At 44.3% G+C, this 23,667-nt stretch overlaps 1 protein-coding gene across 1 annotated transcript in view; it reads left to right on the forward strand.

Moving 5' to 3' along the window:
* Nucleotides 1-23,667, forward strand: part of GALNTL5 (polypeptide N-acetylgalactosaminyltransferase like 5) — a 56,129-nt gene that overhangs the window by 13,580 nt on the left and 18,882 nt on the right. Inside the window, exons 5-6 of the mRNA XM_006049610.4 lie at nucleotides 7,837-8,003; nucleotides 12,874-12,996. Coding sequence (XP_006049672.3) covers nucleotides 7,837-8,003; nucleotides 12,874-12,996 — 290 coding nt within the window. The remainder of the gene's footprint in view (nucleotides 1-7,836; nucleotides 8,004-12,873; nucleotides 12,997-23,667) is intronic.

Here is a 23,667-nt window from a genome sequence, read left to right on the forward strand (position 1 = left end):
AGCACACCAGGCCTCCCTGTCCATCACCAACTCCCAGAGTTCACTCAGATTCACGTCCATCGAGTCAGTGATGCCATCCAGCCATCTCATCCTCTGTCGTCCCCTTCTCCTCCTGCCCCCAATCCCTCCCAGCATCAGAGTCTTTTCCAATGAGTCAACCCTTCACATGAGGTGGCCAAAGTACTGGAGTTTCAGCTTTAGCATCAGTCCTTCCAAAGAACACCCAGGACTGATCTCCTTCAGAATGGACTGGTTGGATGTCCTTGCAGTCCAAGGGACTCTCAAGAGTCTTCTCCAACACCACAGTTCAAAAGCATCAATTCTTCCTCGCTCAGCTTTCTTTTAGTCCAACTCTCACATCCATACGTGACCACTGGAAAAAACCATAGCCTTGACTAGACGGACCTTTGTTGGCAAAGTAATGTCTCTGCTTTTGAATATGCTATCTAGGTTGGTCATAACTTTCCTTCCAAGGAGTAAGCATCTTTTAATTTCACGGCTGCAGTCAGCATCTGCAGTGTTCGATTTGCATTTTCCTGATATCTAATGATACTGTGCATCTATTTATGTATTTACTTGCTATCTGTGTATCTTCTTTATATTTTGCCCATTTTAAATTTAAACTTCAAATATTTTTCCTGTTTTGAAATTGGATTATTTCTTTTCTTATTATTGAGTTTTGGGAAATTTTTATATATTTAGGTGTAAGACCTTTATCATATATATAATTACAAATATTTTCTCTTAGCCCATGGTTTATTTTTTCATTCTCTCAATAGTTAGTACTTTTTGAAGAACAAAAGTTTTTAGTTTTAATGGAATTCAATATTTTTATAATTTGTTTCTGCTTAGCCCAGGATCACAAAAATTTATTCATTGACTTTTCTCCGAAGATGATCATGACATCTGCACTTTTACTTCTTCCTTTTCAATCTGGATGCTTTTCTTTGTCTTAACTTATCACACTGGCTAAAATCTCTAGTACAGTGTTGAATAGAAGGGGTGATATTGGACAACCTCGCTGTGTTCTTGATCTTAACACTTCGTTTTTCACCAGTAAGTATGATGTTATCTTTAGGCTTCTCATAGAGGTTCTTTTTCAGGTGGCAGAAATTCTCTTCTATTCCTAGTTTGCTGAGAGTTTTTCATCAGATGGATATTGGATTTTGTTACATCCTTTTCTGTGCATTGAGATGTGTGTATCCTTAGCTTGTAAAGATGGTAAGTTATGTTGATTTTCTAACGTTAAACAGAGGTTACATTTATGGGATATCCCCTACTTGGTCATAATGCCTTATCCTTTTTATATATTATGGCATTTGATTTTGCTGAAATTCCAAAATTTTGTTTGGAATTTTATATCAGTGTTTGTGAGAGCACTATTGAACATCCTTGTGTGGTTTTATCAGAGTGTTGTTGGCCTTGTAGAATGAGTTGGGAATTATTTTTTTAGGATTTAATTTTTTAATGTTTGTGATTGACTTCTACTAAATACCTTTGATTACACTAAAGACATTTCTTTCTGTTCCTTCACTTGAAATTTTCTCCTTTATGTATTAACATTCACTTTTCCTTTCCTTTCTTTAATAACAGTTCTTCTCGTGGGTGTGTCAGAATAATGCCAGAGGATTCTGGAGGAGTAACAGAATTGCTCTGTTGGTAGCAAAGTCCACTTCTGGCATGTTCAATGATTGGCCAAAGCTATGTCAATTGAGAGTGGGTTTATTTTGACTTAGGATTTTATTCTAATCAGAAATGACTGCTGCTGCTGCTGCTAAGTCGCTTCAGTCTTGCCACCCCATAGACGACAGCCCACCAGGCTCCCCGATCCCTGGGATTCTCCAGGCAAGAACACTGGAGTGGGTTGCCATTTCCTTCTCCAATGCATGAAAGTGAAAAGTGAAAGTGAAGTTGGTCAGTCGTGTCCAACTCTTAACGACCCCATGGACTACAGCCCACCAGGCTCCTCCTTCCATGGGATTTTCCAGGCAAGAGTACTGGAGTGGGGTGCCATTGCCTTCTCCGAAATGATTGCTAAATTCTATCAAATAATTTCTTAGCATGATCACTATGGCTTTCCTCCATCAAATTATTGATAACTTATGTTGAGCCATCCTTACATTCCTGAAATAAACTAACCTTCAGTTCAGTTCAGTCACTCAGTCGTGTCCGACTCTTTGTGACCGCATGAATCACAGCACACCAGGCCTCCCTGTCCATCACCAACTCCCAGAGTTCACTCAGATTCACGTCCATCGAGTCAGTGATGCCATCCAGCCATCTCATCCTCTGTCGTCCCCTTCTCCTCCTGCCCCCAATCCCTCCCAGCATCAGAGTCTTTTCCAATGAGTCAACTCTTCGCATGAGGTGACCAAAGTACTGGAGTTTCAGCTTAGCGTCAGTCCTTTCAATGAACACCCAGGACTGATCTCCTTTAGGACGGACTGGTTGGATATACTATTTTTCTAAAACGCTCTTTTATTTGATCTGCTAATATTTTGTAATTGTTTTGACCTGTATAAATTAGATTAGTTTGTATCAGTTGAAGTCTACAATTTCTCTGTGAAAACTTTAAAATTTTGTGTCCTTGGAGATGTGAGCAGTCATAGAATACCTAGTAGTACTGGCTAGTCAGGGCTTCCCCGGTGGTGCCAGTGGTGAAGAACCCACCTGCCCGTGCAGGCGGTGGAGATGAGGGCTCAACCCCCGGGTCGGGAAGACCCTCTGGAGGAAGGCATGGCAACCCACTCCAGGATTCTTGCCTGGAGAATCCTGTGAACAGAGCAGCCTGGTGGGCTACAGTCCATGTGGCAGCAAAGAGTTGGACATGAATGAAGTGACTTGGTACCCAAGCACTGACTTGTCTGAAGAAACTTTCCTGTAACAGGAAGCGCATAGGTTGTATGTGGTGATTTCATTTCAGCAAAACACAACCCGAAAGTAAAATTAGTTTAATTGTAATTTAACTGAATTTTAGCTGTATTTTACAATTTTATTTATGGTTATGTAAGCGCTTATAAGAGGCTCCCCAGGTGGTGCCAGTGGTAAAGAATTCACTTGCAATGCAGGAGACACAAGAGATACAAGTTCAACCCCTGGGTTAGAAAGATCCCCTGGAGAAGGAAATGGCAACCTACTCCAATATACTTGCCTGGAGAATTCTACGAAGGAGCCTGGAGGGCTACAGTCCTCGGGTAACAAAGAGTCAGACATGACTGAGCACACACCACCACCACCACCTCCAAGAGCTTATAAACACAAGATTGATTTTCATTTGCATATGCATATTTGGGAAACATTAAGGTAACTGAAATCAGCCCTGGAGGGTTGACAGTTTTTTTCTTCTGAGCCTCTGCAAGACTCAAGTTTAAGAAACTCTGCTTTGTTTTTCTTCTTTGAGTTACTGTCATCACATTTTTATATCAAATTTACACTAGTTCCATAAAATAGATTTGTATGTTTTCTCTATATCTCTATGCTCTAACATCATTGAAATAATATCATTGTGTATTTCTTACTTTGAAACGGAACTTGTCTGGTAATTATGAATCACTGCTCCATTTTCTGCTGTCAGACATGGAAACGGTTTAGTTTTTTTCTACGGTTATTGATTGTTCTGCTCAGGCTTTCTATTTCTAGGGTCTATTCAGAACTATCTATTTTAATAAAAATCTACTTCATCTACTTTCATATCTGTTGGCTTAAAGTCACACATCCTGTTTTCGTAATTCTCTTTCACCTTTCCTGGTACCTTGCCTTCATTCTCCTTCTTATGTTTGTACATTTTTCTTCTCGATTTCAAAAGCTTTTGGTAGAAATGGATATATATTAGTCATCTTTCAGAAAACTAACTTTTGCTTTGATTTATCAATTTTACTTTTTTTGTCTTCTAACTCATTAGTTTCTAGTTGCCTTTATGGGGTTGTTTCTTCTTTCTTTTGATGTGTTTTTGTGGTCTTTCTGCCCTTCTATAAGATTAAAATAGTTTATTTCATCTCTTCCTTAGATGATAATAATACATTTGTAAGTATTCATTTTATTCTGATTAGGATTTAGCTATATACATTAGGGGTTTTTTTAAGCAGTTCTTTATTTAAAAATTTATATTTGGCTCTGCTGGGTCTTTGTTGCTGCGTGTGCTTTCCCTAGCTGTGGCGGACAGGGGCTACTCTCTAGTCGTGGAGGATGAGCTTCTCATTGTGGTGGTTTCTCTTGTTGCAGAGCACGGGCTCTAGGTGCTCAGCCTCCTGTGGTTGCGGCTTGCAGGCTCTGAGCACAGGCCCAGTAGTTGAGGCACATGGGCTTTGTTGCTCCCCAGCATGGGCATTGTCCCAGACCAAGGACAATCTGCCTGCAACGGCTGGCAGATTCTTCACCACTGAGTCACCAGGGAAGCCCTATACATTAGGTTTTAACATGCTGTGTTTTCAGGTTTACTAATCTCTAAATTGTTATTGTTGTTCAGTCACTAAGTTGTGTTCAACTCTTTGCAACCCCATGGGCTACAGCACACCAGGCTTCCCTCACTATGCTCCAGAGTTGCTCAAATTCATGTCCATTGAGTCCGTGACGCTATCTAATCATCTCATCCTTTGCTGCCCCCTTCTCCTTTTGCCTTCAGTCTTTCTCAGCATCTTTTCCAATGAGTCAGCTCTTCACATCAAGTGGCCAAAGTATTGGACCCTCAGCTTCAGCATCAGTCCTTCTAATAATATTCAGGGTTGATTTCCTTTAGGATTGACTGATTTGATCTCCTTGCAGTCCAAGGGACTCTCAAGAATCTTCTCCAGCACCAGTTTAAAAAGCATCAGTTCTTCAGCCCTCAGCCTTCTTTACGGTCCAGCTCTCCCATCTGTACGTGATTACTGGAAAAACCATAGCTTTGACTAGACAGACCTTTGTCGGCAAAGTGATATGTCTGCTGTTTTAATATGCTGTCTAAGTTTGTCATAGCACTCCTTCCTAAATAATTTGCAGTTTATTGCTCTTTGATCCAAGACTTATTTAGAAAAGAGGGTTTTATTTACGATTGGATTTAGGCAAGTTCCCCCCTCCCCCCGCCATGGCCATAATTTAACAGTCTGCTGCTGCTGCTGCTGCTAAGTCGCTTCAGTCGTGTCCGACTCTGTGCGACCCCATAGACGGCATCCCACCAAGCTCCCCTGTCCCTGGGATTCTCCAGGCAAGAACACTGAGTGGGTTGCCATTTCCTTCTCCAATGCATGAAAGTGAAAAGTGAGACTGAGCGACTGCTCAGTCGTGTCTGACTCTTAGCGACCCCATGGACTGCAGCCTCGCAGGCTCCTCCATCCATGGGATTTTCCAGGCAAGAGTACTGGAGTGGGTTGCCAGTGCCTCCTCCAATTTAACAGTTTAGACAAGTTAATAACTGTTTACAGACTAGTTTATCAGTCACCTATCAAAACGTTTTTTCTAACATGCTTACAGGGTTGTCATTTTGTGTATTTGCCTGCTAGACTCTTCCGACTCAGACTGTGGTCTGAGGACCAAGAGCACTGGGAGCCCCTAGAAGCGTGTCAGCCTCGCTGAGTGCCAGGCCCGACCCCAGACGTACTTCGTCAGAATATGCATCTGGAAAGAAGCTCAGGAATGTTTCTGCACATTAAAGTGCAGCATTCTTCAGCTGGGCTGGTGGGGCTGCTGTAATAACCTACCACAGACTGGCACGCTCCAATGACAGCGATTTGTTGTCTCACGGGTCTCTGGAGGCTGGGAAGTCAGAAACCTTGGTCGGCAGGGTTGGTTCTTTTCTGGGCTGCGGGGAGGATGGTGCAGGCCCCTCTCCTTGGCTTAGAGACGGCCCTTTTCTTCCTGTGTCTCTTCACATCACCCTGTATCCTCAGGTCCCCTTTTTGTAAGGACACCAGCCTTACTGGATGAGGGCACCCGAATGACCTCTCACTCATTACAGCAACCCCATTTCCAGATTGGGCCGTATTCTGGGGGTACTGGTGGTTAGGAGGCCAATACATGAATACGGAGTAGGGGGACACAAGTCAACCCATAATAGTCCTGCTTTAACTAGACCGTTGGGAATCGTGTTAGCAAAGCACAAGATCAGCTAAACGTGGACAACCAAGCACTGTTCCAAATTACCTTCACTCTGAAAAGAAACATATTTAGCAACATTCAGCAATTGCTTTTGGAGAAACCCATACACATTAGGTTTCTCTTAGCGGTTTACACTCACGTGATGTGAATTCAGGCTCCTTCAGTATCATTGTCTCGTTCCTCTGAAGGGGCTCAATTTGTAGTTTTCTCGAAATGATAAACTCGGGCTAGATAGAATATTAGAGATGTGATCCAGTAGCCTGAGTTCACCATCTCTCTCATTCTTGTGGTTATACCCTCGCCCCCCAACTCCCGCCTCTCATCTACTTACTCTTTGATGAGGCAGTGATCTTGGGCTTCCCAGGTGGCACTAGTGATAAAGAATCTGCCTGCCAATGCAGGAGACACAAGAGATGTGGGTTTGATCCCTGGGCCAGGAAGATCCCCTGGAGTAGGAAAAGACATCCCACTCCAGTATCCTTCCTGAAAAACCCCCTGGACAGAAGAGCCTGGAGGGCTACAGTCCATGGGGTTGCAAACAGTCAGACGCGACTGAGCGCACACAAGCGCAAGGCAGTGATCTCACTGGAAGGTCAGCCTTGTGATCCTACCTGTTTCTGGGAAGCCAGTGCAGGGGGCCCGACTTCCAGCCCTGGGCGACTAGACCCCGCGTCACAACTAAGAGTGTGCATGCCTGAACGCTGCAGCTGCACAACCCACACGCTGCAAGGAAGACTGAAGATCGAGCGTGCCGCAGCTAAGACCCAGTGTGCACAACCCACACGCTGCAAGGAAGACTGAAGATCGAGCGTGCCGCAGCTAAGACCCAGTGTGCACAACCCACACGCTGCAAGGAAGACTGAAGATCGAGCGTGCCGCAGCTAAGACCCAGTGTGCACAACCCACACGCTGCAAGGAAGACTGAAGATCGAGCGTGCCACAACTAAGACCCAGTGAGCCCAAATAAATGGATATTAACAAAGAGAAGGCAAGAGCAGAAACGGAGCATGTCTGAGTGACTTTCAAACCCCTAATTAGAATTGCTCTTGAATGCTCCAAGATCCTGCCTGTCACTAGGTCCTGTGGGACGTTTGGGTCCCCTTTACAGTGTACCTCTTTCTTAAGCTTAAGCTAGTTCCAGTTGTCATTTACAACCAAAATATTTCAAAATACAACCCAATAAGGTAGCAATCCAAACAATGCTTAATAGCTAAAAATTAATATTACTAAAATTCAGTGTCCATATTTCCCTCAAGTGCACAAAAAAATAGTAAAACATTTTTTGCCAGATCCTTGGAAGAAATCTAATTACACCATATCCATTATTACATTTCTTTGTTGCAACAGACTATACAAGTGTAGAAATAGCACATGGATTTTCTTTGAAGATAGGACAATAAAGTTAATTTGAACCTTTTAATGTGTATAAGCTTATTAATTCATTTTTATAATAGAAATGAAAATATAGGTATAATTTATGTTTATACTATATTCAAAGTACAACTAATTTTATCAAAACAGAGTCCAGGAAAAAGCAATTACAACAGGCATTAAGAAGGGGGGAATAATTTAGACAATATTAGAACAACATAAGATGTTTAAAGAAATTTTTGTATCTTAATTTTGGGGTTTTAAAAGTACTGTCACCTTATCATCATAATCATCAATTAAAGGAATAAAGAGGAAAATGTGAATAAAGTGTTTCAATGAGTCCTCAAAACATCTAACGCTTTTAGATAAATCATTTTCTTCCTCTTTCTGCAGGTGTCAGAAAAAAATGTACCCAGCCAAACTACCTACTGCCAGCATCATCATTTGCTTCCACAATGAAGAATTTAGTGCCTTGTTTCGAACACTGTCCAGCATCATGACCCTCACTCAACAGTATATCCTTGAAGAAATTATTTTGGTAGATGACATGAGTGATTTTGGTAAGAGAGAATGCTAACCATCTTTCTAATCGTCTTTGAAGTCAGTGCTATCTCTGTGGCACTTGAGTTATTTTATACAAAAAACATTTTTGGTGGTGTCGAGGCAGGCACTTTGGAGCACTGACGGTGATGTGAGAGTTTGGTCCCTGACCTTTTGGTTGGGCTGATGGGGTGTCTAGCACTCCAGATAAACTCAGGGGCAAGCCGGTCTTTAGAGGCTATGGATGATGTTGAAGAAGTGATGTCTAGGACGGATCAACAACAAGCTTTTACTGTATAGAACAAGGAACTATATTCACCATCCGGCAATAAACCATAATGGACAAAAATATGAAAAAGAATATGCATAACTGGATCACTACAGTAGAAATTAACAGTAGAAATTTCTGTACCATAGAAATTAACACAACATTGTAAATCAACTCTACTTCAAGAAAGTAACATTTTTTTCAAAAGTGACATCTGAACTGAGATGAGTTGGGATTACATAGATAAAGGGGAAGGAAAAAGTATTTTAGGCAGAGAAAACGGCCCAGAGGCAACAGAAAATATGGTGAGTTTGGAATAGTTTTTTTATTTTATGTAGGTTGTGTGTGTGTGTGTGTGCATTTGTGCGCTCAATCAAGTCCTTCTCTTTGCTGCCCCATGGACTATTGCCCGCCAGGCTCCTCTGTCCATGGAATTTTCCAGGCAAGAATACTGGAGTGGGTTGCCAGTTCCTCCTCCAGGAGATCTTCCCCACCCAGGAATCAAACCTGTGTCTCTTGGGTCTCCTGCCTTGGCAGGCAGATTCTTTACCACTGCGTCACTGGGAAAGGACTTATGTAAATTATGTATGAGTATAGTTTTAGGAGGGAGGGGGTGGGCATGAAACCAGAAATGTAAAAAGTAGCCCCTCATGAAGGCATTGTTTTAATTTTATTTGGAGAAAATGGGGAGTGATTCCAAGACTTAATGTAGGGTAATGACACAATCCAGGTGCTTTACAGGAAAGAATTCTAATCACACCGACTACACTTAAGGGTTCATTCCTTCATGTTCACTGATTTTAAAGAACTAGAACACTAGAACAAAATCTTCTGAGCTCCATTTAGCATTTGAACTCAGTTGTCTATTTTACAACTTAATTCCAAACCTGAGGCAAGCCGGGAGGACCCAGATGAAGGATAATGTCTCTGGGGTCGGTTGCCTGTGGGGTCCATTTCTCACAGAAGCAATGCATGCATATTGGATACTACCTAAAGGTTTACCTAATCTAGTGTGAATCTGACCCACTATGGGCTGGGACAGAAAAAAGAGGAGAACCAGAAGGAAGAAGAATAGACAAGGGAAGAAAAGAAGAGGAGGTTCACCCTTCAAGAAGCAACAGAGATGCATCAACTCAAAAGTGAAATGGAGACTTCCTTTGTGATTCGGCAGTTAAGAATTCACCTGCCCGTGCAGGGGACACAGGTTCGATCCCTGATCTGGGGAGATCCCACATGCTGCAGGGCAACCAAGCCTGTGCACCACAACGACTGAGCCTGGACACCTAGAGGCCATGCTCTGCAACAAGAGAAGCCACCACAGTGAGAAGCCCATGCACTGAAAGTAAAGAGTAGACCCCTGCTCCCCACAAGAGAGAAAGCCTGTGCACAGCAGGAAAGACCAGTGCAGCCAAAAAAAAAAAAAAAAAAAAAGTGGAATGGAACTCAAGCTAGTGTCAGCTCCACTTAGGAATTTCACTCACTGGCCAGGCACTGTGTGCAGGTCAGGAAGCAACAGTTAGAACTGGACATGGAACAGCAGACTGGCTCCAAATCAGGAAAGGAGTATGTCAAGATTGTATACTGTCACCCTGCTGAAAGAGGAGAGTGAAGAAGTTGGCTTAAAACTCAACATTCAGAAAACTAAGATGGCATCCAGTCCCATCACTTCCTGGCAAATAGATGGGGAAACAATGGAAACAGTGAGAGACTTTATTTTTATTTGGGCTCCAAAATCACTGCAGATGGTGATTGCAGCCATGACATTAAAAGACACTTGCTCCTTGGAAGAAAAGCTATGACCAACCTAGACAGCATATTAAAAAGCAGAGACATTACTTTGCCAACAAAGGTCCATCTAGTCAAGGTTATGGTTTTTCCAGTAGCCATGTATGGATGTGAGAGTTGGACTATAAAGAAAGCTGAGCACAGAAGAATTGACGCTTTTGAACTGTGGTGTTGGAGAAGACTCTTGAGAGTCCCTTGGACTGCAAGGAGATCCAACCAGTCCATCCTAAAGAAAATCAGTCCTGAATATTCATTGGAAGGACTGATGCTGAAGCTGAAACTCCAGTACTCTGGCCACCTGATTTGAAGAACTGTCTCACTTGAAAAGACCCTGATGCTGGGAAAGATGGAAGGCAGGAGAAGAAGGGGAGGACGGAGGATGAGATGGTTGGATGGCATCACCGACTCGATGGACATGAGTTTGAGTAAGCTCCGGGAGTTGGTAATGGACAGGGAGGCCTGGTGTGCTGTAGTCCATGGGGTCGCAAAGAGTCAGACACAACTGAACGACTGAACTGAACTGTTTAGGAGCCGCCCAAATCCGAGGAGTCCAGTACTGTTTATTTCTGTGCATGGGAGGGGATGTGGAAGGATGGCTAGGTTCCTCATCTGACTGAACAACACATCTGGCCACATGTGGGGCAAAAAGCCCCAGTAAAGCTAGGAGCAGGCAGCAGGGGGATCTCTGCTGGACTGTGAAGTCTAACGTCTCACCCAAAGGATGGAGATCCTGCCATGGAGGTGCAGTCCCAGGAGGACCGAGGAACTCCCCAGGGGCCCCAGCCTTTCAGAACTATGCCAACAGTTCAGAGACACACCTGGAGATCTGCCCAGATATTCTTTAGGCATCAGAGGACTCACCACTGATGGCTGAGAGATGGTTGGACCAGATACTCTACTTCTCCTCCTGGATCCACAGCCACCTGATGGGTGGTCATTTCACCTGCCCCACCAAGGAGCTTAGTCCTGGACCCACACAGAACCTCAAACACAGGAAATGCAGGAAATGGGGTGTCCTGTGTCCTGATAGTGCTCAGGGTTGATGCACCCCCACTTTTAATCCATGCTGATTTCTTGTGGGCTCTAGGAGAATTTTCTTGAACTACAGCTGGTCTTTTCTGGCTCATACCAGTACGTACTGGTGATGGAGTCCCTTAGCTTGGGATGGCAGGGGTCAGGAACCCAGACAACCACCTCCATTGAGTTACACGAGAGGCATGTCCAGGGCTGACCCGCTACCATCCACCTTTCTCATAGTCCTGGTCCCTCCTGACTACACACAAGCGGCATGGCCATCTCCTGGACAACTCAAAGCCTCCACTTCACGTCAGCGATGACCGCTGCCGGAACGGCCTGTTTCCTCCCACGTCTGCCGCACAGAGTTCCTCTGAGTCCTGGATGTTGGAGGGTGTTTGCAGACATCTATCTGAGATGCTGCCCCTACTCTGCAAGTGTAGCTGTGCAGCCTGCAATCTGCCTCTGAGCAGGGCTCCGGCACTCTTTTCACAGAAAAGGAAAGAGATTTCTTTCATTCTTCTGCCAAGACTATAGTGAACCTGCCTCTATTGACCCCCAGCCCCCAGATTCTCTGACCTCTGAGGCATCTGTATCCGTCTCACCAGAGACTGACCTCCTTTGTTGTTGTTGTTCAGTCCCTAAGTCATGTCCGACTCTTTTTGACCCCATGGATGCAGCACACCAGGCTCCCCTGTCTTCCACCATCTCCCAGAGTTTGCTCAAATTCACGTCCATTGAATCGGTGATGCCATCCAACCATCTCATCCTCTGCCACCTCCTTCTCCTCTTGCCCTCAATCTTTCCCAGCATCAGGGTCTTTTCCAATGAGTAGGCTCTTCACATCAGGTGGCCAAAGTATTGGAGCTGCAGCTTCAGCATCAGTCCTTGCAATGAATATTCAGGGTTGATTTCCTTTAGGATGGACTGGTTGGATCTCCTTGCAGTCCAAGGGACTCTCAAGACTCTTCCAGCATCACAGTTCAAAAGCATCAATTTTTCGGTGCTCAGCCTTCTTTATGGACCTACTCTCACATCTATACATGACTACTGAAAAAAAAACATAGCTTTGATAATTGGACCACTGTGGGCAAAGTAATGTCTCTGCTTTCTAATATGCTGTCTAGTTTGGTCATAGCTTTCCTTCCAAGAAGGAAAGGACCTCCTTTATCATCATCATATTAACCTCTGAGTATTGAGTGACTCTTATGTGTCAGGCTCTGTGCTTGGTGATGTATTTCTTCTTCTCACTGCAGTCCTGCAAGGCCTATGTTAGATCTGCCTTCTCACCAATGAGAAAACTGAGACTTGAGTGGTTGATGACCAGCCTGGGGGTTAGTACCAAGTTAGGTGCACAACTGTTATGAATAAAGTCAGAATGCTCCAAAGCACCATAATTTATGCTTTTTCTATTAAAATTTTAATAATGATATATTAAAATAGAGGCATTTCATGGATTTCTCTGGTGGTCCAGTGGTTGGGACTCTGTGCTTCCAATGCAGAGGGCCTGGGTTTAATCCTTGGTTGAGGAATTAAGAGCCCACATGCCACAAAGTGTGGCCAAAAAGTTAAAAAAAAAAAAGTAAGTATTTCACTAGAAACATAGAAGAATATTCACAGCTGATTTCAATGCTGAATCTCTTTTTGTTCACGTTTTGTGCACATTTTGTGCACGTTCATGCAATCAAAATTTCTTTTTTAAGTTTGGAACATCTGCAGAATAGCAGTTTTTAAGAATCAATCAAAATTATGAGAAACTGGTTTAATTATGAGAAACTGGTTAATACACTTTGCAGTTGTCAAATGTTGACTCTTTTTTCCAGATGATTTGAAAGAGAAACTCGACTATCACTTGGAAATTTTTCGAGGAAAGATTAAATTAATAAGAAACAAAAAGAGAGAGGGGCTGATTCGAGCAAGGATGACCGGAGCATCCCATGCTTCAGGTATGAAGGTTTTGCTCCAGACAGGACCCCATGTCTGTGTCCTAGAGGTCTTCCTGCCCATGCAGAAACCATCCTCACGTGTCTCCACGGCATAAACAGAAGACTGGGAATATATTTCAGCCTTATGAGTCTTAAATCTTAGTCTGACTCTGAAAGTATTCTGCTTCAAGGTGTTAATTTGTTATTTCAAATAGAAGACAAATAGAAGTTATCCTTTGTGTGGTGGGGGCGGGGGCGGGGGTGGGGGGACATAAGCTCAGCCTCCTGTTACAGGATGCGTCCCCCAGGTACAGACTCTGGGATGGAGTTGTACATGCAGGGGGGCCCCCAGGTGGTCTTGGGAGCCAGGTAAAGGGGTGAGGAAAGCAAGACTTTACAAGGAGAGCGGGGCTGTGATGTAGCTGCAGAGACCCCATGGGGACCTCGGAAGCTAGGAAGGGGTCAGTCCAGGTCCTCTGGGAGGCAGAGGCCCGGATGACACGGGAGGAGTGCTTACAGAGAAATGTCTGCGAAGGATAAAGGGGAGAGGACGAAGTGTGGGCTGGAAGCTTCTGGTCTGACCCCAGCGGAAGGAGGCAAGGAAGGAGGGAAGGCCAAAAGCCCTTCGGTCTGCTGCGTGGCTCCCAGAAAGGGCTTGAGTGGGCCGGTCAGGAGCCCCGGAGCCAAGACCATGCACTGGAGGAGTCCTGAGTGGGGCCCCTGTGGCCGTTCGGATTCACCCGGTTCTCGGGGGCCCACACAGTGTGCGCAGTGATTGGCTGGGAGCCCCCGGGAGGGCGTGGCCTTGGTGTGAACACAGCTGCTGCTGCTGCTGCTAAGTCGCGTCAGTCGTGTCCGACTCTGTGCGACCCCATAGACGGCAGCCCACCAGGCTCCCCCGTCCCTGGGATTCTCCAGGCAAGAACACTGGAGTGGGTTGCCATTTCCTTCTCCAATGCAGGAAAGTGAAAAGTGAAAGTGACGTCGCTCAGTCATGTCCGACTCTTCGCGACCCCATGGACTGCAGCCTACCAGGCTCCTCCGTCCATGGGATTTTCTAGGCAAAAGTACTGGAGTGGGGTGCTATTGCCTTCTCCGTGAACACAGCAGAAGATCCCAAAGCTGGGGGACCTCCTGGGGCAGCTTCTTGCGAAGGGAGGTCTCAGCCGCTGAGTGCAGGGGGGTCCCATCTGGCCTCCGGCATCCCTTGGGACAGCAACCCCGTCCTCTGCCTGAGCTGTGAGACACAAGACACCAGCAAGGGAATGAGTCCCGAGGGGAATCCCGATGATCGAGCTTCCTGGAAGCCCGGGTAATCAGAGGGTTGTTCCCAGAAAATTAACCTAGGACCAAAGGCGAGGGGTGATGTTCAAGGATCCGGCCATGTGGCAATCTGAGGAAATGTCTCCGTTCCTTAGCAAGGCTATTTCCTTATTGAGTAGAAGGCCATCTAAAAGCAAAATCTAAGTCTTTTTTTTTTTTTTTCCCCTCTACTTTGGCCTGATCAATTGAGACATTCTCTTACCTAACTACATTGCTCAGTCCTGTCCAACTCAATGGACTGTAGCCCGCCAGGCTCCTCTATCCATGGGATTCTCCAGGCAAGAAAACTGGAGTGGTTGCCATTCCCTTCTCCAGGGGATCTTCCTGACCCAGGGATCAACCCAGGTCTCCTGCATTGTAGGCAGATTCTTTACTGTCTGAGCCACCAGGGAAGCCATCTACCAGATAATACATACTACTTGTCCAAAATTCAATACAAACCACTAACACTGAATGGCATGTGTCTTTTCAGAACCTTGATTTTATGCATTAATATGCATGTGTGTGTACATATGTATGTGTGTATATACACACATGTACACACAGATTTAAGGATTTTTAAATAAATGGAATTGTACTTTCTCTATTCTGAGACTTACTCTTTTCATTTCAGTTTAATGTTTTGTAACTTCCTGTGACAATGCCCAACAGTTACCTCCGTTTTTGTTTGCAGCGTTGTATGGTATTCCATATGGATTCCATAATGGATTGCCATAACTTGTTTAGCCGTTTGTCATTTCCTGATTTTTACTTTTTATAATTACTGAAAAAAAAAAGTTGCACTGGCAGTTTTTGTACTTACACCTTTGTGGAAATGAATGCTTGTACCTGTGGGATAATTCCTTAAAAGTGGAATTGCCGGGCAAAAGGGAATTCTTATTTTAAATTTTGGTGGATGCTACCAAATTGTCCTAAAACAGATGGCACCAATTAACAGTTCCATCATAGGGTGTAAGAGGGCCCACTCCCTGGAGCCTTGCTGACACGGGTTATTTATTACCAGTCGTTCTCTGCTGCACTTAGTCCTTCAGTTGTGTTCGACTCTCTGTGATCCCACGGACCGTAACTCACCAGGCTCCTCTGTCCATGGGGATTCTCCAGGCAAGAATACTGGAGTGGGTTGCCCTCCTCCAGAGAAGCTTCCCGACCCACGGATCGAACCCAGGTTTCCCTCACTGCAGGCGGATTCTTTACCATTTGAGCCGCCAGGGAAGACCAGTCATTCTAGTCTTTGACAAAATTTTGGTCAAAGAGCTGTATCCTTTATTTTCTTGGCATTTCCTTGACTAATAGCAACATGGAGTATTTTTTCATATTTTTGTAGATTGTTTATAGATTTTTCTGTGAATTTGGTCTGTTCATATCCTTTGTCAGTTTTTTGATTGGGTTGTTTGTCCTTTTGTTATTGATTCAAAGGTGCCTTTTTGATATGAATCCTGTATTATATACACTGAGAATATCATTCTCCAGTCTGTGGTTGGTCTTCCCATCTTTGTTGATGATGTCTTGCATTGAACAGAAGTGTTAGTCACTCAGTTGTGTCCGACTCTTTGCGACGTCATGGACTGTAGCCCGCCAAGCCCACCAGGCTCCTCCATCCATAGAGTTTTCTGGGCAAGAATACTGGAGTGGGTTGCCATTTCCATCTCCAGGGGCTCTTTCCGACCCAGGGATCGAACCAGGGTCTCCCGCATTGTAGGAAGACTTTTTACAATCTGAGCTACCAGGGAAGTTGAACAGAAGTTAACCAAAAAATCCACTTCCTCTTGCTGGGCACAGAGCCACGCTGGACTTTCCTGCCTTCCTTTTGGTACGAATGGCCCATGACTACGTTTCAGCCACATTTCCTGACCAAGGCTCGCAGGAAGTTGGTTTATTCCCCTCCACACTGGAGGGTTCTGTTCTGGCTGACGAGGGTAGAGCTAAATGAGTAGAAAGAAACTTTGACTGCATAGGAGCTGTTGTACATTTTGGAGGTTTATTTTAAGGGCCAATAGCTTTGGGACTTCCCTCGTGGCCCCCTGGTTAAGACTGAGCTCGCTGAGAGCATGGGTTCCATCCCTGGTGGGGGAACTAAGATCCTATGTGCCACATGGCACCACCTAAAAGGAAAAGTAGAAAAGAAGAGAGAAATGAAATTCATTTAAAAAGTCATGGCTGCTAGCTTTAACTTAATAATGAAATAGTCAGATTCATCAATATTTGTCTTTATGATTTTTGTGTCTTGTTTGAGAAGTTCTTACTCTATGATCTTGATGATATTCTACATTTAAAAAAAATGTTTGCTTTTTACGTTGCAGTTTTTCACTTTCATTCATTTATTTTTGGTTGCACGGGTCTTTGTTGTCACTGGGCTTTCACTAGTCGTTGGTGAGCGGGGGTACTCTTCAGTGGCTGTTGGCAGGCTTCTTGTCGCAGTGGCTTCTCGTGTTGCGGAGCACGGGCTCTAGGCCTGTGGGCTTCGCTAGCTGCGGCCCACAGGCTTACTTGCTCCGTGGCAGGTGCAATACTCCCAGACCAGGGATTGAACCTGTGTCCCCTGCATTGGCAGGCAGACTCTCAACCCCTGGACCACCAGGGAAGCCCTGCCCTCATCACTCACCTCCCCCTCGCTCTCCCTTCGTGTTACTGACCTTCTTGTTGCTCCTCAAACATACCAGCTGTACTATCTCAGAGCCTTTCTTTGCATGTGATTTTCCCACCTAGAATGTTCCTTCTCCAGTCCCCTGCGTGACCTGTTACTTCACTTTGTTCAGGTCTCTGGTTCAGTGTCACATTATTGGAGAGGCCGTTCGAAATCACCCTGTACAAAACAGTGCGGTCCTGTTCTTCTCTATCATCCTGCCTCTGATGGAGTTTTCTTGGTAATATTTATGGCTGCCTGTCCACTCGCCCTTGTGGGTGATGCTGCCTATGTGATGACCGAAGTTGCCCTCAAACTGAGACAGCTGTGATGAGTCTGAGCTGTGTCCTTGGCAGGAGGGAAAATGGCCAGTGCTGGGTGGGTTTAACTCTATCAGAAGAATTCGAAGGCTAGAGTTTTGCAAAGTGGAGAAAAATTGAGAAAGAGAAGCTCTAATTAGATGGCCTGAATCGAAGGGAAAGGGGACGTTTTTGCGTGGGAGCAGAAATGTTATGGTTTGGAAGCAGCCATAAGCAGCTAGGAAACGTTGGTGTTGTCCTGAACCCAAGGATTCTTGTGGTCAGGGAGGAAAAGGAGGGACTTTCTGTGAGAAACAGCATCTTCTCTGGAGAGTCAGGGTTACATCAGGCAAGGAGGTCTGCAGGAGATTTCAGTGTAGGGAAATTTAATTTTTTTTAAGGATTTTAGTTTTTAAAAGCGTTTTATTTCTTTTTGGCTGTGCTGGGTTCTCATTGCTGTGCATGGGTTTTTCTCTAGTTGTGGCGAGCAGGGGCTGTTCTCTAGTTGTGAGATGTGGGCTTCTCATTTCAGTGGCTTCTCTTCTCATGGGGCACAGGCTCTAGGGTGTCAGGACACGCGGGCTCATAGCTGCAGCTCAGGGGCTTAGTTGTTGTCTTGCTGAATCTCTCGGTGCACACTGTCCGCTGAAGCCAGGGTAGGCAAGGTGCGAGCAAGGAAGCTGGAAGAAAACTCAAGGAGCCGTAGCAACTGCAGACACATTTATTCTCTCCCGACTGGCTCAGCAGCTCCAGCAGCAGACACGCTGTGTTCTCTCATGGTTGACCCAGCAAACACAGCCTTAATGCAGCCTCAGAGGCCTTTCAGGTGGAGCTTACAGAGCAGAAATGGCCCGTGGCCAAGCAAGTACATCATGACGCACATGCACAGCGCTACAAGTGATCTCAGCTGTTACGAAACCACGCATTTACAAAATGTGGGGAGAGCCAGAGGCATGGGGCGAGAGAGCCTGACCACCTCCATCTTGGCTAATTTCCTCTTTCCCTAAAGTTGCCCAGTGATATGTGGAATCTTCCAGGACTAGGGATGAAGCCACGTCCCCTGCACTGAGAGGCAGGTTCTTTCTGGACCACTAAGGAAGTCCAAGAATTTACTTTAAATAAGGGAACTGTGGAAAGAGTAAAAGGGTAGTCCACAGCAGAACAGGAAGTTTGGGGGTATAAATACAAGGCAATCAGGGGGTGAGAATGGAGTATCTTCCACTGAATTGGCCTGGATGGTCATCAAGTGGCCAAGAGGGCAGAGATGAGGTGTAGATTTCAACTGCCACCCTAAAGACAACAGGTTAGCAAAATTGAACACGCCGTTGAGAACTTGTGGTGCTACGTGGCCGTCACACAGAACAAGAGACGATTCGTTGTCTCGTGGGGGAGACAGAGTAATGCCCTTCCCCAAGGAGGTCATCCTAATTCCCAGAACCTGTTAATATGTTTACTTATGTGGCGCAGAGGGCAGCGTCTGACTTTCCACCACAAAAATCCAAGGGAGGTGATGGTTGACAGAATAAAAAAGCACTGAGTTTTGAAGCAGAGCCTTTATTTCCAGTTTGGAATGTGCCAATTACCGGTTACGGGATCTTGGGCAAGTCACTTCTCAGAACCCCAGCTTCCTAATCCATGATATGAGAACAAAAATATATAACTAATGTGGTTGTTGCAACGATTGAATGAAGTCATTATGAGCACTCTTTTTTAAGCATTAAGTATTAAACAAATGCTTATTAGCAGGTGATTACGTGTGTGCATGCTAAGTCGCTTTAGTCACGTCCCACTCTTTGTGACCCCATGGCCTGCAGCCCGCCAGGCTCCCCTTTCCGTGAGATTCTCCAGGCAAGAATACTGGGGTGGGTTGCCATGCCCTCCACCAGGGGATCTTCCCGACCCACGGATGGAACCTTCATCTCTTACATCTCCTGCATTGGCAGGCGGGTTCTTTATCACTTAGGAAGCTGGGAAGCCCAGACAGTGAGTAGTACAAATAAATAAGAAATTAGGGCTGGTGCACTGGGATGATGCAGAGGGATGGTATGGGGAGGGAGGAGGGAGGAGGGTTCAGGATGGGGAACACATGTATACCTGTGGCGGATTCATTTCGATATATGGCAAAACTAATACAATTATGTAAAGTTTAAAAATAAAATAAAATTTAAAAAAATAAAATTAAAAAAAAGATATTTAATTATATGCTTCAAAATGATAAAATATGTAAAATAAAAGTAGGAGAAATACAGGGAAAACTAATGAAAATACAGACCATTCATGGTGAGAAGTCTCTCAGATTTTAGAACTCACCATCCTTATCTTCTAGTTAAAGAAACTAATCTCCACAAAAGACTAGAGATCTGCTCCAGGTCACACAATTCAGGACGCAAACCCTCAAATTCTGATTTCCATGGCAGTGAATAGTATTCCCACACTACTGGTCATGGAAATAGCAAACAAACAAAAATGAGAAATTCAAATAGCAGAGTCACTTGAATTTTTTTCACAAAATCCAAATGTTTAACGGATTTATGATGTGCATGAAGTAGAAATGCTTGGATATTTTATAAAAGTTGATCATACACTTAAGCACAAAGAGATTCTCTGTAAACTCCCCCATAACTAGATTTTGCACACCACATTATCAAACATCAATCCCAAAACAAAAAAATTAAGAGAGATAGCAATAACATAATACAATAAATTGAAATAAAATATTATTGTACAATAATTTTATTGTTAATAAAAATTAAAATATTTAATACCTTAAAAATAATTGCTTTAGAGACCAAATCGAGAATGTTTAAAATAGATATAATGAGCTATGATTAAATAGTGAAGGACAGGGAAGCCTGGCATGCTGCAGTCCACAGGGTCACAAAGAGTCGGTCATGACTTAGCAAATGAACAACAAACTAATGTTTAAATGTAAAAATGTTGACACTAAAGAAAAGCAGAAAATAAAATGAAGCAAGGGGAGAAAGAGACTGAAAATATTGAGAGAGATTGATACAGCCTTTGTTTGTTTTTTAAACATGAAACAAAACTTGCAAAACACAATCCCTAGAGAAGTTGTGTAAATAGGTTATGCTGGGAAAGATTGAGGGCATGAGGAGAAGGGGGCAACAGAGGATGAGATGGTTGGATGGCATCATCAACTCAGTGGACATGAACTGAGCAAACTCAGGGAGTTGGGGAAGGACAGGCAAGCCTGGTGTGCTGCAGTCCACGGGGTCGCAAAGAGTCGGACACACCTGAGCGACTGGACAACAATGACAAAGATTGCTACAGGAAAGCAGAAAGCAAGCTTCCACTCGGGGAAGATGAAGAGTATTTCTCCTGACTTTTAACCTCAGCGAGCAATTCAGTTTTGAACATTCCACAGATACATATTTTAAGGAGGAAGGATGGAAAAGACCCTTTATCAGGTCCGTTGAACGAGTGTCCTTCAGTGTTTGGTTTTTTTAATCTGTTTATTTATTTTTGGCTGTGTTGGGTCTTTGTTGCTGCACATGGGCTTTTCTCTAGTTGTGGTCAGCAGGGGCTACACTCCAGTTGCAGCGTGCAGGCTTCTCACTGCTGTGGCTTCTCTTGTTGCGAGCACAGGCTCCGGGCGTGGAGGCTTCAGAAGTTGCAGCACGTGAGTGCGGGAGTTTTCGGCTTCAGTCATTTCAACTGGAGGGCTCTAGAGCACAGGCTCAGTAGTTACCGCGCCCAGGCTTAGTTGCCCTGCGGCATGTGGGGTCTTCCCAGACCAGAGATCGAACCTGTGTCTCCTACATTGGATTCTTTGCCACTGAGCCACTGGGGAAGTTCCGGCCCTTCAGTGATTTTAGATCCTAAGGAGAAGTTAGCTTAATCTGGGCATATGGCATTTAGCAGAGTCACTATGTTGTACAACCACCACCCCCGCCCCCGCCTCTGGGGGAGGGGGGTGGTGTTCGAAAACATTTGCATCACCCCAAGAGAAAACCCCACGCCCATAAACTGGGAAATTTTCTTATTTCCACTTCTCCCAGCTCCTGGCAACCACCAGTCTTCATCTGTCTCTGGATTTACTTATTCTGGATATTTCATAGCAATGAAATCAGACCTTTTACGTCTGGCTCTTTCACCAGCATAATGCTTTTGAGATTCAGGTACATGTACCAGTACTTCATGTTTTATGGCTGATGATATTCCATTGTGTGTGTATACGCAGTTTGTTTCTCCATTCATCTGTTGGTGGACATTTGGGCTATTTCCATCTTTGGGATAATATAAGGAGTACTGCTATAGATATGCATATACACGGGTACGTTTGAATTCTTTTAAATTTTTTAATTGTTGTTCTCAAAGCATGCAGGATCTCAGTTCCTCAACCAAGAGTCAAACCTGTGCCCCTTGCATTGGAAGCATGGAGTCTTAACCATTGGACTGCCAGGGAAGTCCCCTGAATTCTTTTTAAAATGTGCCAATGAGTGGAATTTCTGGGTCATATGGTAACTCTGTTTAACTTTTTGAGGAGCTGCCAAACTATTTCCCACAGCAGGTGGACCATTTTGGGCTTCCCAGGTGCCATTAGTGGTAAAGAACCCACCTGCCAATACAGGAGACGTAAGAGGTGCAGGTTTGTCCCTGGGTCAGGAAGATCCCCTGGAGGAGGGCATGGCAACTCACTCCAGTATTCTTGCCTGGAGAATCCCATGGACAGAGGAGCCTGGTGGGCTATGGTCCATAGGGTCGCAGAGAGTTGGACACGACTGAAGTGACTTACCACACACCACACAGCAATGTATGAGAGTTCCGATTTTCCCATATCCTCCCAACAGTTAGTATTTTCTCTTTTTTAACTCTGATAGATGTGAAGTGGTATGAAGGGGTACCTCACTGTTTTAACTTGCGTTTCCTTAAAGGTGAATGATGTCGAGCATCTTTTCATGTGCTTGTTGCCTATTTGTATATCTTCTTTGGAGAACCAGATGATATTTTTCACCTATCAAATTAGCTGACGTGATTTTTAAAATTTTTGTGTGATGTAATGTCATAGAAGCTATTTTAATGGAAAATGCAAAGTGTTGATTGAAAAAAAGCTATTTTTGTTTAAAAATGGGGCTCTTTATAGCTCAGTTTTGATCGAGGCATGAAGACAACAGATATTCTATTCCAAAGTGAGTTGTCTGATACACTGTGCTCAGTGGCTCAGTCATGCCCGACTCTTTGTGACCTCATGGACTGTACCCACCAGGCTCCTCTGTCCATGTGGATTCTCCAGGCAAGAATGCTGCAGTGGATTGCCATGTCCTCTTCCAGGTCTGACACAGTACCATAAAGAAATTTCGAAATACATATCTGAGAAGCAGTAAGGAATGTGAAGTTAAGTGGGCCTTAGAAAGCATCACTACCAACAAAGCTAGTGGAGGTGATGGAATTCCAGTTGAGCTATTTCAAATCCTGAAAGATGATGCTGTGAAAGTGCTCACTCAATATGCCAGCAAATTTGGAAAACTCAGCCGTGGCCACAGGACTGGAAAAGGTCAGTTTTCATTCCAATCCCAAAGAAAGGCAATGCCAAAGAATGCTCAAACTACCGCACAATTGCACTCATCTCACACGCTAGTAAAGTAATGCTCAAAATTCTCCAAGCCAGGCTTCATCAATACGTGAACCGTGAACTTGCAGATGTTCAAGCTGGTTTTAGAAAAGACAGAGGAACCAGAGATCAATTGCCAACATCTGCTGGATCATGGAAAAAGCAAGAGAGTTCCAGAAAAACATCTATTTCTGCTTTATTGACTATGCCAAAGCCTTTGACTGTGTGGATCACAATAAACTGTGGAAAATTCTGAAAGAGATGGGAATACCAGACCACCTGAGCTGCCTCTTGAGAAACGTATATGCAGGTCAGGAAGCAACAGTTAGAACTGGACATGGAACAACAGACTGGTTCCAAATAGGAAAAGGAGTATGTCAAGGCTGTATATTGTCACCCTGCTTATTTAACTTCTATGCAGAGTACATCATGAGAAATGCTGGGCTGGAAGAAGCACAAGCTGGAATCAAGATTGCTGGGAGGAATATCAATAACCTCAGATATGCAGATGACACCATCCTTATGGCAGAAAGTGAAGAAGAACTAAAGAGCCTCTTGATGAAAGTGAAAGAGGAGAGTGAATAAGTTGGCTTAAAGCTCAACGTTCAGAAAGCAAAGATCATGGCCTCTGGTCCCATCATTTCATGGCAAATAGATGGGGAAACAGTGGAAACAGTATTAGACTTTATTTTTCTGGGCTCCAAAATCACTGCAGATGGTGATTGCAGCCATGAAATTAAAAGATGCTTACTCCTTGGAAGGAAAGTTATGACCAACCTAGATAGCATATTCAAAAGCAGAGACATTACTTTGCCAACAAAGGTCTGTCTAGTCAAGGCTATGGTTTTTCCAGTAGTCATGTATGGATGTGAGAG

Source organism: Bubalus bubalis, chromosome 8 (genome assembly GCF_019923935.1).
Source record: "Bubalus bubalis isolate 160015118507 breed Murrah chromosome 8, NDDB_SH_1, whole genome shotgun sequence".
NCBI lineage: Eukaryota > Metazoa > Chordata > Mammalia > Artiodactyla > Bovidae > Bubalus > Bubalus bubalis.